The 18376-nt window shown below is 48.6% G+C and overlaps 7 protein-coding genes across 7 annotated transcripts; 1 reads left to right on the top strand and 6 right to left on the bottom strand.

Moving 5' to 3' along the window:
* Positions 1-536: 536 nt before the first annotated feature.
* Positions 537-3064, bottom strand: FPSE_05896 (uncharacterized protein; the record flags this gene model as incomplete). The annotated part of the gene is made up of 5 exons (XM_009259014.1): positions 537-725; positions 779-2670; positions 2767-2800; positions 2856-2946; positions 2997-3064. 5 exons carry the CDS (start codon positions 3062-3064, stop codon positions 537-539), a joined length of 2274 nt encoding a protein of 757 aa, XP_009257289.1.
* Positions 3065-4154: 1090 nt separating this feature from the next.
* On the bottom strand, positions 4155-5347 carry FPSE_05897 (uncharacterized protein; the record flags this gene model as incomplete). The annotated part of the gene is made up of 2 exons (XM_009259015.1): positions 4155-5146; positions 5209-5347. 2 exons carry the CDS (start codon positions 5345-5347, stop codon positions 4155-4157), a joined length of 1131 nt encoding a protein of 376 aa, XP_009257290.1.
* A 1995-nt stretch (positions 5348-7342) lies between these two features.
* FPSE_05898 (uncharacterized protein) lies at positions 7343-7696 on the bottom strand (the record flags this gene model as incomplete). The annotated part of the gene is made up of 1 exon (XM_009259016.1): positions 7343-7696. The coding sequence occupies one exon, from the start codon at positions 7694-7696 to the stop codon at positions 7343-7345; it is 354 nt and encodes a 117-aa protein (XP_009257291.1).
* Positions 7697-8263: 567 nt separating this feature from the next.
* On the top strand, positions 8264-9683 carry FPSE_05899 (uncharacterized protein; the record flags this gene model as incomplete). Its single annotated transcript, XM_009259017.1, has 4 exons — positions 8264-8280; positions 8341-8464; positions 8528-8618; positions 8674-9683. 4 exons carry the CDS (start codon positions 8264-8266, stop codon positions 9681-9683), a joined length of 1242 nt encoding a protein of 413 aa, XP_009257292.1.
* Positions 9684-9945: 262 nt separating this feature from the next.
* FPSE_05900 (uncharacterized protein) lies at positions 9946-10596 on the bottom strand (the record flags this gene model as incomplete). Its single annotated transcript, XM_009259018.1, has 1 exon — positions 9946-10596. The coding sequence occupies one exon, from the start codon at positions 10594-10596 to the stop codon at positions 9946-9948; it is 651 nt and encodes a 216-aa protein (XP_009257293.1).
* A 1081-nt stretch (positions 10597-11677) lies between these two features.
* FPSE_05901 (uncharacterized protein) lies at positions 11678-12187 on the bottom strand (the record flags this gene model as incomplete). The annotated part of the gene is made up of 1 exon (XM_009259019.1): positions 11678-12187. One exon carries the CDS (start codon positions 12185-12187, stop codon positions 11678-11680), a length of 510 nt encoding a protein of 169 aa, XP_009257294.1.
* Positions 12188-17086: 4899 nt separating this feature from the next.
* Positions 17087-17794, bottom strand: FPSE_05902 (uncharacterized protein; the record flags this gene model as incomplete). Its single annotated transcript, XM_009259020.1, has 1 exon — positions 17087-17794. The coding sequence occupies one exon, from the start codon at positions 17792-17794 to the stop codon at positions 17087-17089; it is 708 nt and encodes a 235-aa protein (XP_009257295.1).
* Positions 17795-18376: the final 582 nt, after the last annotated feature.

Raw genomic sequence — 18376 nt, 5'->3', positions numbered from 1 at the left:
GTCGCGGAAAATCACTCTAGACAAGTGTTAGAACGGCCAAACTGTGTCCGACTTTTGCATAGACGCCTCTTGTTTTCAAGTGGAGACAATTCTTTCTTTCTTCGCTGCAGCTCATTCTAGAACCCTTTTATAACTATATCCGCACCTTCATCAATACCAATGACCCAGTCCCCCGTCTCTGGGGCAGTATCTCTCTTCCAAACATTGACAGAGACCCAAAAACATGTAGAACGAACACCAGAACAAGTAAAGGGGTGTTAAGGGGGGAGGGGTTCATAGCACTCTGTGCTGGGTTCGAGGCGCTGGCCATCCAGTGTTGACCAATTTCCATCACCATCATCTTTGCCCGTGGGCCTTTCCCATTTGCTCAAGGAGACAAGAAAGAAAGTGTCGCTCATGGCCGCTGAAATCGCCGAATACTCATCCTCTGGAATATACATAATAAGTTGAGTATGAGGCGAGTTATAAATCGAGGAGCAAAGATGAGTCACCCTGGCTTGACCCCGAAGCGATATGATGCAACGATCAATCAGGACTTAGGCAAGGTACCCTAGCTCGTCATCCTCCAGACGCTCTAAGTATTCCTTGTCCAGCAGAATTTCTATGCACTTCTTGATGTCGCCAACCTTGGGCACAAATCGCGACCGGATCTGGTTGATGGTCTCGCTAACTAGTTGCGTGTGCTTCATCTTCTTGCGTGCCTTCATGATTCGTACGATTGCGGACTACGAAAGAGTTAGTAAAAAATTCTTCCTAATTGAAGAAAGCCAACACATACCTGAAGAACCAACTTTCGATCCTCCTCGATTGTCTTGTTGGTCTCGACCTCCTCTTGCTTGGCCTCTTTGACACCGCCAATGTTCAGATTAATACGAATCTTCTTGCTCTTGAAGTCATAGTTGAGCTTGAAAGTTTTGCCGGACCCTGGCTTTTCACCAGCAGCACCTGACATGATGAGTACCTTTGCCTTCAAAAGAACAGCAATTGCCTGGTCTGAAACCTCCTTGCTTAGTTGGGTAGCGCTGAGGATATCATCGTAGCTGTAGCTGTCCTTCTCATTGAAAAGAAGTAGGATGGCCATCTGGTAGATTGATACCTGAAAGGTGTAGGGTGTCTTGCTCGCCTTGCAGTAACTCGCCTTGATCTCGCCCTTGCAAAGATTCCACATCCACGTAAGCTTACGGCCATCATGCTTGTGCTTGTAGAAGCGGGTGAATCGCTCAATCTCAGCTGCTATTTCGGGGGGCGGGTTGAAATCGGTACTGGGCGCCGTCAACGGCCAGAAGCCTGTTCCCAAGATAGAGAAAGTTGAGTCGACCACCTTTGTAGACTCAACGCCCTCGAGGTGCACCCGGAACTCCTTGTTCAGATCCCCTGAAATTTGCATGTCCTGGAACATACGTTGAAGCTTGTTGGTGTACTCGAAACCACAAGCTTCCTTCAACTTGCTGATCATGCTAGTCTCAGCATCATCAGAAGAAGAGTTGCTGTTCACCAGACGTCGGGCAAGCATACGCGAATAGAACTTTTGGAACACATCCTTGTCTTCGATGTACTTGAATACCGTCATTATCTGATTAAGAGTATGCTCCAATTCGGATTCTTCAATGCTCGTGCTGCTCTTTCTGAGCAAAACATCAGCATACTTGGCCAATAGCTCGGGCGACTTGCTGGATCCGGATTTGCACACTTCGTTTCGGTTGACGAATTCTCTGCATGCGTTATCTAGAGATCGTGTGAACTCGGGTTCGTTCTTGAAAGCTCTTTCGACGAGACCCTGATACTGCGTGTGAATGTCGAGAAGAGCGTCCACATAGACCTTTGGCTCGAGCTTGTCGCCTTCCGCAGATTGAATCTTTTGCACAGCAGCGAGACCAGCCTTCCTGACATGTGTCTCGAAACGAGCTCTGAGGGGATCCAGACCGTCTGGGATTCGAGATAAGAGGTTATACATCCTAGCCATGTCATCTTCTCGATCGTTGTCAAGAAGGACTTGGAACTCTTCTCTTAGGAGAGCTGAATGATCCGCAATGAGAGCTTGATTGCAAGTTTTCTTGAGCGGAAGGGCAATGTCCCCATGCAAATACATGCGAACGCGTTCCTCTTCCTCGGCAAGACGTGTTTCGGCCTTCTTCATGTACTCCACAACACTGTTCTCTGCGACAAACTGCTTCGATTCGGCAACGTAGAATTCCTTGGTGGCACCGAGGAAAGGGCGCTCGAAGTTGTAGCGATAGACATCAAGGGTAGACTTGTTGGGGTCTGCTTCGTCCAGTCCAAGGGAAACAAAAGAAGCCACGACTTGCTTGATCTGGTTGTGCTCAATAGTCTCGCCGTTTCTTTGCTTCTCGACAAGTTTAAGGACAGCATCCATGACCTTTTCGTGAACCTTCTCAAACAGCTCCTTCCTCCATTGCACAAGATGCAGTGTGTAGACGTCGTATATATTCTTTTTGCCCTCGTCAATCTCGCGCTTAACCCAGTGTCGGTTAAGGTAACGGAAAAGGTGGTGAATGTACTTGGCAGCGACTGTGTATCGGCCCCATTCCTTAATGTAGAAAGCGAGCAAAGCCTCGTCGGTGTGCGTTTTGCTTTGGTTTACCAGGTCCTCGAGGTGGTGCTTCAGGTAATCGATGAGCTTGTTGTATAGCTCTTCGCCGAGAAGATGTGCTATTAAAGGTTAGCTATATCGTCCATAAGAATTTAGGGCTATGTGTACTCGCCCCCTCGGTGGTTAGATTGCATCGTAGGGCTGTTCATGCCGACAGCCTTCTGAGATGTGCAAAAGTTGTGGACGGCGCTGTAAATTGTTAGTACACAGTCCCACTAAGCGACAAGGTGTTATTAAATGTTACTAACGTATAAACTCCCATATACATCTGCATGTCAATACCCTGTTCAAGGTCGTTCATGACGCGTGCGATTCCAGCTTGGAGGTAGGTCCATCTGTTCCAGTCAGCTTCTGCACTCAGAGAGTTCTCAAGAGTGTGGCTTACGTTGCTCCGATATCCTCCCTGTTGGGTATGGGAGGCATCTGGCTCGGCGCACCCATCTTTGCAGCCATCTTGCGCTGACAGTCGGATGCGGATGGTGGTTTGGCGACGGTATCAACGATGGAGGCGGGGTCGGTATCGAGGGGCTCGACGCGATGTCGTCACAGTCGACAAGGTGGGCTTTTGTGGTGAGGACGATCAGAAAGCAGTGGGCTGAAAGGCGGTGGTGAGGATAACCCTTGGCGCACTTGTTTGGCAGGAGAATGTTGTCAAGGCTGAGGTCGAGCTTTTAAGAACTAGGAAAGTCTAAGGTCGATTTAAGAGGCGGCGTCGGATGAAAGCACCATGAAAGAAAGGGTTGATAAAGTTTTTTTCTTCTTTCTTTCGAAAAAGTAACAGATTATAAAGTTAAGTCAGTCCGTACCGCGCCAAATGAGTCATGAAAAGAAAGCAACTCGTAAAATGAGGGCGGTTCTTCACTGTCAACTAAGTGTATGGGAATGGGAGGAAGATCAGGCAGTAGGTCAGACCGCAGCTGGGATGGAGAAGGCATGGCAAGGCGTAGTCCACCTTAGTTGGCTGAGGCAAAGCAGCCCATCGCTACAAGGGGCTTAGTGTTTGGTTCTGCCACTTTCCACCGCTCCAGGCACGGGCAGGGGTCTGGAGGATGACCAAGGGAGCCTTCTAAGTTCAAGATCCTTTGTTTCAAGACTGAGAGTAGTGGACGCCACGAAACAAATACAGCATATGAAAGATGGACAACAATAACTTACCTTGGACATTAAAAATAAAGAAGTGATGGAGTCAAAGAACTTATAGTCGAGACCTCTTTTGTGTTTCACCAAGAAGCATTGCTTAATGTCTAATTTTATTCATTTCATCTACTGGAGGTATCACTGACACTAAGAAATATACGTATGAGGTATGGTTAAAAGACCTGCCTGTATTCCAAGTAGGGATCCATAACCGTGACTGATGATGATAATGCTGGTAAAGGAAAACAAGAAAAGAAAAAGGCAGCAATGAACGCTCAGCACGGTCTACCGTGATATCAGAGTCAAATGTCCCATATTCCAACCATACGCGCCAAAAGCACTCCCTGCTCAAAGGGGTATCCCAAAATTCAAAAGCCAAGTCCGTTGCACCAATTCCTCATCCTGACTAACCATGTCCGCCATCATCCTCACCTCCCCCTAGACGCTCCACAGTACGGAATATGTTGACTGCAAAGTTCATCGACCAAGCAATCAACCCTAATAGCATAAATGCTGCCAGAGCCTTAGACAGGTTCCGCACTGCAGGATCGGACAGGTTATGGTAAACAAGGCTCTCGAATGCGAGTGCCGTACTCGCAGATTTGAAGATGATGAAAAAGAGGTCAAGCAGGATCAGGGATATCTTGGAGACCACTGATCGTAAACCAAGTGGCTTTCCTGTATATTCGTCCCAGATCATGTATCCAATGTATGGGATGGCCACGCAGTCTACGGCAACGGCAACGATGGATTGTGTCTCCTCGGCCGAGTCCGAACTATCGACGTCTTCGAGGAGATGTATCCGTGCTGCAACACCGAGTGCAATAATCGAGGTGACCATGACGCTCAGTCTAAACACCAGAGGGGCGAGAGAATGGCGGATGGCCATATACCAGATACGTTTATATGGGGCAAGGGTCTTCCTCTTCCGAGATATTCTGGCTTCTTCAGCGTTGTACGGGTGGCGGGATGGCGTGTCAAAATTCGGTTGCAAGTTCCGGAGAGCCTCAATGTCCATCACTTTCGAGTCCTCGTTTGTCATGCGGCCCCAGGAGGATGATTGAACAAAGTCTTGCCATGCCACACTTGGCTGCGAGGTCACAGATGGTTTGTGTCCGGGCACAATGACAGGCTCTGAAGATCTCAAATGGTCCCATTTCCTACCACGCATCGAGGCGCGCCCATAGCGCATAAAATGAGGAATTTTGCCTCTTGTTTCCTGTCCTTGGCCGAGAAGGGGATCTTGCGGGTCGATGAAGCCATCTTTGGAGATCCGTCTCTGAGGGTCGCTTGGTAATGAGTTGTGTTGAGGGGGGACAGCACGCGTAGGAGGTTGAAGAAGTCGTAGTTGATCGTCGCTTGGCGAGCCACGCTCACCATCGTAAGAATTAATCCATGCTATATTCAGCGTTAGCTTTCAAGGGAACAACCGACAACGTCTCATGCTCTTGGGCGCTTACGTGGTAAGGACCGAGGAGGGCGCAGGCGGGCAGATCGACTCGCAACAGAGCTGCTCAGCGTATGACCAGAATCATAAGTGTGGGAAGAGTCGCAATTTGTGCCAGTTCCAGTTCGTGGAGGCGAAGGAGATGAAGTCATGACTTGTGAGCGGCAACAAAAAGGAGCCTCGTCAACGATCGCTTTGAATTATATCTTCAGCCGGATATTGAAGCCGGCGAGGGCGATCGCAGAACGCACTCAAAGCAAACTCTCATGGCAATCGATCTGTTGGAGCGCGGCTGAGCCGGCGAGCACGCAGGACGGGTACCTAGAGAACAAGTGCACAACAGCGACCTGACTGATTATGCTATGCCTAAGAATAAAGCAAGGTAAATTGGTAGGTAATTAAACTGGTGACCGTCAAGGTTGGACTTGAGTTACGCAAAATACACGAGAGACACGGACAACATAAAAAAAACCAGGTAGGTATCCGTACAATGGAAAATGGGGAAATTAAGCTGAGATTACGGATGGAGGAGAGCATCCATCTTTCCTTGAGCCTGTCCTTGTTCTTGGCCCCCCGACCTTCCATGACCAGGCGTTTCGACACGCTGGTCTGTGCAGGCCCGTCATCCATTGACCGTTAGCGGGTGAGATTACCTGTCTCCTGTCGACTCTGAAAGCGCTAAAAGGCGTCATTGCCAAGGTTTCTCATCCATATTGCGCCGTGACCAGCCAGTGTCTTGTGCCGGTTTCCTCCCCCATACAATGAAATCATGGGAGAATGTCGTTGGCAAAGGAGAGTAAATACCTGCTATTGAAACCTTGAGCTCTGCCGTTTTACGCTTCCCTCCGCTGCAACAAGGAAGAATAAGCTCCAAGTGCAATCCGTCATTCTCGCATTACCCCTGTTAATCCTAGTAATGCCCAGAGTGGCTAGTAATCGTTTGCATACTTGCTGGCTGCCTCCTTGCAGCTGCGTAGATCCCATAAGCACGGAGCAACAGGGCACTTGTCCTCAGCTACTCTATTTATACGGATACGCGCAAAAGTCACAGCGTTTAATTAGCATCACGCGACAGGCTGCCTTGCTCCATAACTTGTGCCCAACATGTATCAGTTTCAGGGAGATCTTCTAGATCATCACTCAGCTTTCACATAACTAGTACTTACTCCCTAGCAAACAATCAATAACGGAAAGCAAATCTCACTTTCTACTATCCTAGGTATACCACATAGTAGTGAATTGTCATGAATTCCCCGAACCGCCAACACCAGCCGGTATTTGCAACCTGTCTCCACTCGAATCCATGTCATTGCGATGACAGTCATTCCCCGGCCGATTGTCCAAGACTGAGGTATTTGTTAGAGATATTCATACTCACGAGTTTCTGTTGGTTATTATTCTGCACATGCGTCAGAAGTTACACTTAGACTTTATCCACTGCAGTCCCTTGGATACCTTGCAAATCTTGATTTAAAGCAAATTCAAGCTCGGAAGCTGCATCGAAGCGGGGAACCCAACATAAGATCCAATTTGATGCGTTATTGTCCAGTTATTCCCATTGAGTATTAAGTTGCGCCCAATCAGGCCTCAATATAATTAACAACCTTCAACTCTTTAGGCACTAATTCCCGGTTTTAGCTCATCGACCCCACAGTTAACACTGATATAGTAGCTACCACCCGACTATATACTACATACTACCTATATCAAGCATGTATAACATTTCAAGTAAGTCAGTCATCGTTCCATGGCAGATAAGATATAAATCGCTTCAGCTATAGTTTCGAATGTTTATTATTTTCTAAGGTTTTGTTATGTTGTTTTCTTAAACACAATTCCTTTGGAACCGCATCACACTAAACTATTGAGGTACTAAGTATTGACCTCAATGAAGCCGAGAGATAATTCGGTCTTCTGAGACACGTACAGCCCTTCTCTTCGAAATGTTCCAATCGTCTTTCGTCGTTTGTAAGGTCGTAACTGGTGACAAGCCAATGTTCATGATGAATAGATACACAAGCTAAACAAGAGCTTGCAAGAGGTCGCCACTCCAGCCCGGTGTCGTAGCTTTCAAGCACCGGTATGTGATTCAGGTATGGGTTTTCTCGATGTAGTCTGGATGGAGTTGTTGCAACAATTTCTGTCGGTCATCGTCCCGCCTCATTATCGTTCTTATGAAAGCCCAGCCATTCGCCTAGCACACCTCCCGGCTTCGGTAAAGGACATTCCCTCTTGGCCCTGTCCTGTGCGTTTTCGGCCTCCTCGGTTGGCATATCGTTGAATTGGACGATTCCATCTTCGACCTTGGGATTGGTGTCCTTTCTCTTCCACCTCAATCGTCGGCCATGTTCGTCAACCATGATATCTCCATCGGCGAATCGGGCTCGAGGCACAGGACAAGGAAGCATATGCGGGATTGTGACGACAATAAAGCAAGCGGCGACGGTCGTTGCGAAGAGCGACGACGTCATTCGCGACTTCGGGTGAAGAAGTGGTGGCATGATATGAGGCCGGGGTCCAGAAAGCGGGCGGTCGTTCGAGGAGGGACTCTAAAAGTCTCAATTGGTCGTTAGCATATGATTCAATGGGTTTCCGATGCCATTGAACTCACATAAAGACCGTAGCATTGTCCTCTCGACACGCGTTGACCAGGTCGACGAGCCAGTGTTATCGAGCGATTTGTGGTGGTGATCCAGAAATCCAGAGCTGCCCGGTCAAATCTGAGTTATGCTATACTTCTCATTGGCTACCGGTTCAAGGATGCTGTCGGCACCGGCAGAGCATAAATCCGCGGAGAATCAACCTTTCGCGGGGCAGCAGCTTGGCTCCACCCCGATAAGGCTGCCATTATCGGATAGAGCGTCACTCACCGGCGCGAATCGCGAAATCTCCAAATCTATCTCCAACATACACGCGACCAGCCTTTTAATTTTCCCCACGCATTGTCTTAGGTGGTGCATCGCAAACCTTGGGTATACTTGGGTAATATCTACTTATCTTATCATTGTTCATCACGACGCCCTCCGCACAATATCTTGGCCGGCCAAGTACCGCCCACTCTCACAATAATGAGCGACCTCGACAAGTAAGGCTCAAAGCCCGACCGCCGATTACCGGAATCTTGGAACTAATATTTTGACCTCAGAGCTATTGCGCAACTGCGCGCATGCCGACCGATCCCAGAAGCGCAAGTCCGGGAGCTATGTCACAAAGCGCGTGAGCTTTTAATAGAAGAGGGAAACGTCGTCACTGTAACGGCGCCTGTCACGGTATGCGCTGTTCTTTATTAAAGGCATCTGCTGTAATTCGACAACGGCTGATATCCCTGGCAGATATGCGGTGATATTCATGGCCAGTTTCACGACCTGATGGAGCTATTCAGAGTTGGTGGTGATGTTCCTGATACAAATTACCTTTTCATGGGTACGACCTTTCATCCGGTGTTACAAACCCCGTCTTGACTAACCCGGATTTCTAGGCGATTTCGTCGATCGCGGTTTCTATTCACTAGAATCCTTTCTACTCTTGCTCTGCCTCAAAGTCCGATACCCTGATAGAATGACTCTAATTCGTGGCAACCACGAATCTCGTCAGATAACGACAGTCTATGGATTTTACGATGAATGCATACGAAAGTATGGCAGCGCTAATGTATGGAGATACTGCTGCGACGTCTTTGACTACCTAGCGCTTGGTGCAATTGTTCTTGGCGCCTCGAACACGATGTCTCCTGGTGTGGAGCCTGTCGACGACGAGACTGAAATCGAGGTTTGCGACCAGAACGGCTCGATAATGAGTCGGTTCCCCCGACGTCGACCAGATGGAAGTTCGCAAGACCAGATTCAAAGCCCAGGCGGAACGGCCATGGATAAAACTGGACCACCAGGCTCGGGCGCCTCAGGGTCCAGTGGTGGCTCAGTCGGAAATCCAGCCGGAGCAGTACTCTGCGTTCATGGTGGCCTGAGTCCCTTGGTGGATACAGTGGATAAGATCCGACTGATAGATCGCAAACAAGAAGTGCCTCATGAGGGCGCAATGTGTGATCTTCTCTGGTCCGACCCTGACGAGATTGACGGCTGGGGTCTCTCGCCGCGAGGAGCAGGTTTCCTATTTGGTGCAGATATTGTCAAAGTCTTCAATCACCGCAACGACCTCAGTCTCATTGCACGCGCTCACCAACTTGTCATGGAAGGTTTCAAGGAAATGTTTGACGCATCCATTGTTACTGTTTGGTCCGCCCCGAACTACTGTTACCGATGCGGCAATGTCGCTGCTGTCCTCGAACTCTCCGAGGATGAGTCTGGCACGGGTCTCTTCGCCCGCAGCAACGGTGATGTTGGGAGAAGTGACGGCGGTGCCGGAGCCATGATGGACGGCAGTATGCCCCCACGGAGCGGGCCTGCGCGACGTTACAGAGTCTTCCAAGCTGCGCCTCAAGATTCGCGGGGCATGCCTGCCAAGAAGCCGGTTGCTGATTACTTCTTGTGATTATATAGCATGCGTTCGGCATTCATTAATTTCTTGATCGCCAAGCATAAGATGATGTTTGCATTACGGGATTCATTGGGATTTTAGGGATTAAGGATACGGTGCGGGAGTTCTACCAATTTAAAATTCATCTTCCTTTGCTGCATGACTAAGTAAGGGGTATCATTGTAATACGCCGTATAAAATGCTAAACAACGCAATGTTATTCGATGAACGACCTGCTCGATGCTCTATGGCAGGACTCATCCAACAAACAAAAAGCTCATACAATAAACTCCCCATATGGTCCTTCTCTTGGTCTGGCTTCTGTGCGGCTCCCAAACCTTTTCAAGCTTTCCAAAGTAAGCTGCAAGTCATCAAAGCTTTCAATGGCTCCCCAGTTCACCGATTCAGGATGATCGTACACTGTGGTCAGAAATTGAACTGCCAAGACAACTTCTTCTCCGTACCTTCGACGTGCCTCTAGGGTCAAGAGATACGGCATCTGTTCGAAGATGGCAAGCAGCTGCCTTTGTTCTTCGATGGAAGGGTTGGGAGCCTGTTTGCAGATATCGGTGATGAGAGTAAGTACAGCAACAGCGGCATTGACTTCATCAGTATGGAAAGGTGTATCTGCACTCGAGCCATAACTTGTTGGGTCAGCTTCACCGTTCACTTCTTGAGATCCTGGTAGTGATTTCTCACTTGGTCCGGCTTTGGCCCTCTCCTTTGCTCCGGTCCTCGCCTCACACTTGTGTCCCTGTTGCGCTGGAGCGTGTCGTCTGCCCTCTTTCTTCGACGGTCCGAGCGACAGTTTGGACGCAAATTCCTTTGCCAGTTCTTGACCAGTGTCTCCTTTGGTCTCCTTTTGGTTAGTTTCTTGACTCCCCCCAGGCGTTCCCTGGTAAAGTGGCTTGCTCGTTTTCCCACCCATGTTTGATGCAGTTTGTTCCAATCCTTTGTTGAAGGCCGGCAATTTGCGTATGATGGAGGAGTGGTGGTTAAGGTTGGAGTTGCTGCTGTGACTTTGATTTGTGGAAGACCATTGACTGGTGCAGTCAGGTATATGCTCGATCTCCGAAGGGTTGAATAGATTTGTTCGATAATGAAACATTGGCTTGATGAAGAATACGACATGATTGAAAGTTCGATAACAATTAAACGTTCGGTAATCATTGAGTATGGATATGAAGTGGCTTTTATGGCTCTGTGAAACATGTGCGCAGTTGAGTGTTCAGGATGTTCTCGAGTATTGTTCACCTCTTCTTTTACAAAGAAACAAAGATGGTTCAACTCTTGTGCCTTCTTAACACTTCTCTCCCGGTATTGTTAGCCATTGTCCGGAGCGTGGAAGTGTGGCTTATCGCTTGTTCGATGTCCTGGAGATCGCGGTTGGTGTGAAGTACTGCATAGCGTAATAAAGCGAGTTGGAACTGATATGTAATGTGATACGATATGTCTTTGTTGTGGTCTATCTCTCTTTGATACTTGCTGAGAATCCCTTTGTCCATCAGTATTTGATGTTCGAGCGATCTCTTTGGGTGTTCGAGTATGGGACTGTGTGTGGAGAGTAGACCAGTACCAGGCCTTTGTTATCGCATTCCGAAAGACTTAGAAAGAATCGCATTATCGGTCAATCCTTTCTTCGTTGCTCCATGGTCGAAGTTTTGGTAGGTTAACAAATCGTATCACCATCGAATTTTGTCTATCCAAATACCAACCCCGTATCATGTAACATCGGGTCGAAATATAACTGTAACCCATGGGGGCTCCAGCCTGCCTTGTCATACATAATCCATTATCGTCAAGGTACGTGATGTTTTCATTGATCGGTACTCGAGTGAATCGGTCATCGTCGACTCTATATCATGCGAAGCTTTGTTTTATGGGAAATATCGCAACTCTGAAGTGGATTTTGACAGTGTTTTGGAGTGAATGCCCAAAGATTTTGAGGCCCATGGTGACCGCATAATCCATTGGGTCGGTGAAAAGCTCTCTGCATGATCATTATCCAGTCAACACGGCCCTGGAGGGCCGCCATCCTGTCCAACCGGGTTATGAAAGGTATTCATTGGCAAAGTGTAGCCCAACGATGACGAGACATCTGTTTGCATGGGTGCCACAGAATAGCTATGCCGACGAGGATCATCCACCAAAGGCCCTGGTGCGGCGATAGAATGATAGCCTTCGGTCCGCGAGACTTGGGGGTCAGAGAACATGTGCGAAGTGTATTGTTGGGGGTGCATCGACGAAGTAATTGAATGTCTTGGCACTGGTGTCGAAACGTTGGAAGGGAGTGGTCGATTATGGGTGTGAGCATATGCTGGACCAGGTTGAATGGACTGGCCAGGCTCCCATAGAGAAGAACTGCTTGTAGATCCACTGGCAATAGAAGGTTCACGGCTATCCTGTGGAGGGATAACGTAAGACACGCCCGTTTCAAGAGTGGCAGGTCTTCTGGGAGCAATGACTTGTTGGAGAGATTGGACGCTCTCGCTCGGCGTGTTGGAGGCGAAGGAAGACATTGTTGTTGGGTCTGCTTGTGTCGCTGTCCCAGAGTTCAAGTAGTTAGATATGTAATCATCGCCGATTCCATGTCGGTTGAGAAGACCACGAAGCTGCCTATTCTCCTCGGCAACCCTCCGCGCAGCATGTTGTACCTCTGAAGACGCCTCGACACCCTGAAGCTCATACACTCGAAGTCTTTGCTCCAATTCTTGGAGATATTCTCTCCTGCGGGCCCGGGATCTTCTTTGATTATCTCTGATCCGGGCAAGGTTGGCTTTTTGCTAGAAACAGGGACACTCTAGTGTCAGGAGCGATCAACGAAGAGGGAGAAAGGGGACAGATAAAGGAACGGGAACGTACTGCTGGTGTGGACATTGGGCCGTTTCTTGCTACAACAAAGCAAGCGTTTTGAGGATGCGTCGAGAGTTGGCATCCAGGTAGTTCAAGAATCCAGCAACGACTACCTTGCGAGAACACCACAAGGTTGGTCAAATAACACTGATCAGGAGCAATAGAAAGTGCTCAAAACAGGTGTGAGAGCTCAAGATGGGCCAAGCTGAAATAGTTCAGATGAGGAGAACCCAGGTCTAACAGGACGCTTTCCCTTTTATCGAAAAGATTGATGGGGCACCGGGAGTGACATATACCTGGGTGTTTATAAAGACTTAAGATGACAAGCTCATGAGAAGGGCCCGCTACTACATGGAAATGTCAGCCACAGCGGCAAATCTTTTTTTCTTTTGGAGAGGGTGAAAGGATACAGAGTGATTGGGGGCCTCTACTACAATATGAAGGAAGTAGTAGATACATGTATAGATCCAGGACTCGGAGAAACCCATCAACGGACGATGCAGCCCTATTGGGAGAACGATGACCGAGCTGGCGCGGGACGGACGACACCAGGCAATGCTAGTTATGTAGAGAAAGCTACAGGGCTGCGCTACGAAATAAAAGTTATGAGCTAAGTGCAATCCCAGCCCAAGTCAATCTGCGACAAAAGAGCCGGTCAAGTAAGTAGCCAGGGAGTCAGGGGACCGGGCGAGCGAGCAGCGCGCCACCAACTCGATATGTGGGAAATGGTAATAAGCCACACTTGGGTGCTGACACGGCGGCTCTTGACTTGTCTATTCGCAATGCCATCCAAATCTCGTCGCATTTGTGGACTCAGAGGCGAACGAAGTTACGCTCGCAGCGTCACGGTGCGTCGCGAGGGTGTGTAATAAAGATCAGATGGGTGTCCCACTAGTAAAGGAGATATATACAATGTTACAGGTCTTAACAAGATGGTCTAGGGATGTAGTATGGTAAACTGTATCGGAGGTTGCGAGAGGGGACTCCATTGAGCATGTGTGTTAAGTTGCAGTTGATTGAACAGGAAGTGATGCCGTATGCAAGCTGCCCAGGGATCTTGTCCCTTGAGGTAGTGGCTGAGAATATTTTGAGTTCATGGAAAGCGGAGAGGGAGCTGAAATGACGGAGTTCCGGGAAAGCAGAGGGACGAGGATCAAAAGGTCAATGTTAGCGATTCGATGAATGGGTTTCGTTCTGTGGTTGGGGAGAAATCCATCGACGACGTGATTCGGTGACTACCAGCCCAAGAGCTCCGAGAGCACGGCTACCAGACGACACATCACACCCACTTTGGAAAACTCGCTGCAGAAGAAGACGGGTTGGCGTGAGCCGTTATTACCCCCTTGTGGCGATAAGGTGGGTGTAAGTCAGACAGGGTGCACTATACGGAGATCATTGCTGAGCCACGCGCTCATAAATACACATCCTTGACTTGAAATCGGGTCGCAAAGGCCTTGGAGAGACGAAAGTATCGAGCCCTCCCAAATCGTCCAACAGTGCGAGGTTCGTGCAATTGTGCAGAACTGCTCGAAGAAACCGCGCTGTATTGTCGGAGGCTGATCTGTGAGAACATGGCCCTCTGTGTCTGTAGGGCAGGTAGCTAATTAATCGAGGGGCGGCTCTTACCTCTGAGCTAATACGTTCCATGTCAAGGTTAGCTAGCATCTTGATGAGAATTACCTAGCCCGCTGACAGGCATCATGTTTGGTCTAGGTAGTAGCAGGTAGGTCATGACGGAAAGTGTGGACCCCTGGGGGTAACTTGGACCGTTCCCCAGTTACCACTAAGGGCTAAGCTTTGGTGGAGGAGTTGCCGGGCGCCGTTCCTTTCTTTTTTCGAGATAGAATACCGTACTGTAGGTACTGATCAGGTTAATAGAGGACAGTACACAAAGGTCGGAACAACGCTAACGATGCACGGTCAGTCCTGATGGGTGGACGCAAAATGGCATTGGACCAGGAAGAAATACATGGCAGATTGACGATAGCGATTGAGATGTCCTGTATGTATCGCCGTTGAAGGCGTTTAAGGCGTTGACTGGCGGATCGACACTACCTACAGCGGACAACCAAGTGCTGTGGTGAAAAGATAGGTTGCCCGAACTCCACGGTCCCGGCGGCGTGTAACTTGGGCCCGGCACCAACGGCCAAGCATAGAAGCAAGAAGCGGTGATGATTGGGTTCAGGAGAAGCAGCCCAAAGCCAGGATCCATGTATCCGTTATCCGTATGATGCGATTCGAAACGGGCGCAAATTCAGGGAAAGCAACAACTTAAAGCGCCGTATCGAAAATTCGAATTTAGAGATTGTCAAGCGAGACAGATCGGAGGCCTGGAGGCTGGAACCAGTTGCGCAGATGTAGGACAGGGAGGGTATCCATGCACGAATCAATCATTGCGGCGGTTCAAGAAGCATCCGTGCAGTACAGTGCCGTACAGTACAATGTAGAGGTTGAGAGGCAAACCATAGGAAGCTCATCAATGAAGTGGTGTGTACTCAAGTAGGTTCGAGGTGAAGTGATAATGTCATGGTACGATGCGCTGGTGAGGTCTGACGGTAAACTGACGGCAGGCACCGCGAGTCTCGGGAGACGAGCTGGAGAGGCGGAAGCGATCACCACCTATGAATGAAAAGTCATGTGCCTTCCTTCCCGGGCACCTGCCAGTACAGTAGACTACCTACCTCCTCCTCCGTACCTAGGTACACTCAGTGCCATTTAATTCCCTTCCCCAATCCTGGGAAACAAGACAACTAACTCCACTGTTTCCCTTAGCGGTTAGAGTCCCCCAAATCTCGATCTCCGTCAGGGAAGGAGAGACCAAGGCAGGCTGTTCCAAGGGTTTGGGACTCAACGTCTGAATGTGGCTGAGGGGCTCAAAATCTAGACCCTGACCCCACCTCGGCAAATGCCGACCAACCGTGGACATGGGACATGGGACATGGGACATGGGATATGAAGTTGTTAAACATGACAGACATGCCGTATCGTATTCCAATACTGACTGCATTAAGACAAAAGAAAAAGGGGTTTATTATCCTATTACCCCCGTCGCTTCAAGGAAGGCAGAGTCAAGCCACGCAGCTGTTGATGCGAGTCGTATATCGTTGATGTAGCATGGGTGCCTTGCCTACTAATTCAGGACAATAAAATCATAACCGAGAGTTTGTCGAAACATAAAACAGCCAACTGATAATTCAAAAACAACTCACCTTCTTCTCAGACCCTCTCTAGTGTCGGATTTTTCAGCCGCTTATGTGACACGTCAAAATAAAATATACCATGAGCATGGTCGTGCAATCCCAGCACCATGGTAGTGGTAACGGGGGTTACCGGGCTTGTGTTCCGCGACGACTATCACAGTACATACCTGTAGTAGAATACATACAAGCTGAACGACTGCATAGTATGCCATCCAAGATACAAAGTGAAAAGGGGGACCAATTGACATCCATGGTCCATCTACAATAATGCAATATAAGTACATAAGCTATCAAGCATCAGCCGAGGACCTCGGTACGTGTAACAATAACCTTCAAAGTTGGATCTGGTGTCTATTCACAATCTGTGCAACATGAGAATCCATTCAATTATGAGCCTCAGAGGTGTTTTCATGCAGAGTCTCTTGGTAAACAAACGTACAGCAAGTACCTACCTACCCTGCTAAGTACCTTGGTAGCTGAATGGTAATGATTGTCGTCGTCCCTGACTTGTTCCGACTCCCGAGGCCCACTATTGTCCGCGTCGGTCACGGAGCTGCCGTCGAGAGTGGGTCATCCCATGCGCCGGGCTCTCTATCCCATTCGGCGTTTCCTTTGCTCGATTTTCCCTCCTTCCACGTCTTTCTTTTCTTTTTGCTTCTATCTCCTGTTGACGGATGCATCCAAGAATGATTCTGTCGGGTATAACAACTGAAAACAGTTATGATTGAATGTATCAGCCAAACATACATCCAACCAGCCGCACAACGTCCGCTGCCAACTTCCAATCAGAAGCCGTCGAGTCAGGTACGATACTCGAAATTTCGTCTTTGCCAGGATGCAGAGACAGACTCTGACTCCGACACCGACACCGACACCGACACAAAGCGAGAGTCAGGCTTATGCAGGACAAATAAGATTGACTTCCAGATCCCAGCCGAGCTGAGTTGTCGGTCCGTCTTCTGACACGCTCGGGAAATTCTTTTCAGTTGGCAGTTATGTGTCAAGGTACGTAGCCTGCACGCAAAATCCACGATGCAGGAGGTCAAGGGGTAAGAGAAAAACGTGGCATTGGTGTAAATTCTAAACATGACAGCCTCACCGACGGACAATAATACGTCAGGATAACACCATCATTGCAGCTCGTATTACCCATTTTCTATGAGTTTCAGCGCTCTCATCCCTGTATATCTTTGTTCTTCCTGACTCAAGCATCAACGATAGGCTGATATTCGTTCTCCAGCCCAAAGTATCGTATACTTCAACCTTTTTCATGGATGGTGTACTTACATCCATCCCGCAGGCCATTCCCATCCCTTCCTCATTAGCTGCCCGGGGGTCGAGTCATGGAATTCTATACGACAAACCTTACCATCTTGTCAACCACGTGCGGAGCAGGTTCAAGTGTACGTCCTGATACACCGTCTCAAACTCGTCTCTCTTTGATAGCATGATGAGCTCATCAGCCGCCGCTTGAGTTTGGGAGAAGCGCTGTCTTGCCGCTTCAAACTCTTCTACGGCTTGTCTAAACTTGTCTTTTGCTTCTTCCATTTGTATTGCTTTGCGGCAATGTACACAGAAATTTGGGATACAGCCCCGATCTGGCAATGTCTTCGGAATCATATGAAGTCCTTCTTCGGTCAAGGGCCTGGGCGGAACTGCGTGTCCACACCCATAAACAAGGTTGGCCCGGCAGAAGGGACAGGTCTTCTGAGTCTTGAACCACTGTTCCAGGCAGTTTGAGCAAGCAGCATGTCCACACGGCATCAAACTGAACTGAGACTCGTCAGGCGGCTCCGCATCTGGCTTAATCTGACAGTTCGCTTGATGACATATCTGACACTGGATTTTGATTGGCTTATCTACCAGGAATGTAACCTTGGGAAATGGGATAAACGACTCTTCCGGGTCGTAGGATCGATGAGGCTGGAACCAAGGGGCAATCCATGGCAGTATCTTGGACTTGATCCATGATCCAGGAGTCGATTTCGTGCTGGTTTGCTGGGATTGTGTTATGGACTCTGCCCTAGCCCGGGTTTGTAGGTATCTCCTTCGAGGAGGTGATTGGTGCGCCATTGTGAAATGTCTGTTATGAAAATCTATATTCGGATTCTGTAAGTTGATGTTTTGGTGATATTGATTGTAGAGAAAAACCACGGCAAGATGTCGATTTTAAACCTATAACTTCAGTGTTTGATATTCCATGTTCGATGTCTCAAGGTATTGGCCTTCAAAGGACGTCACCGAACAGTCCATTTCATTGTTCTGCATGTCCGGGTACTCATTATTAGTGTTCTGCGAACCCTTCGAACGAACAGGTGAAGCCTCTCTGACACCTGTACCGATCTTTCTTAACATGGAGCAAATGCGGTTCATATTTTTTTTCCTTTCGTACGGTCTAAGTGAACGAGTTGGACATGAGCTGGCTATGACCATGATCGGTGGGGCTTGGGTTATCACGGCACATCCCCCAATTAAGGAAAGGTTACAACTTCGATTAACAACCTGGATCCATTATAGTTTGTAGATCACCATATTGCAACTACTCATAACAGGCTAGCCATGGCATCTCATCATACTATGAAACATTAGTTCTTTCAATGCTTGCTTCTTTTCATTAGCAATGACAGTCAACCTTCAGCCGCGGAAGGAGTACCC

This window comes from Fusarium pseudograminearum, chromosome 4 (genome assembly GCF_000303195.2).
Source record: "Fusarium pseudograminearum CS3096 chromosome 4, whole genome shotgun sequence".
NCBI classification, from domain to species: domain Eukaryota; kingdom Fungi; phylum Ascomycota; class Sordariomycetes; order Hypocreales; family Nectriaceae; genus Fusarium; species Fusarium pseudograminearum.
Note: the sequence above shows the minus strand (reverse complement) of the source record. Positions and strands in the feature narration are given on the sequence as shown.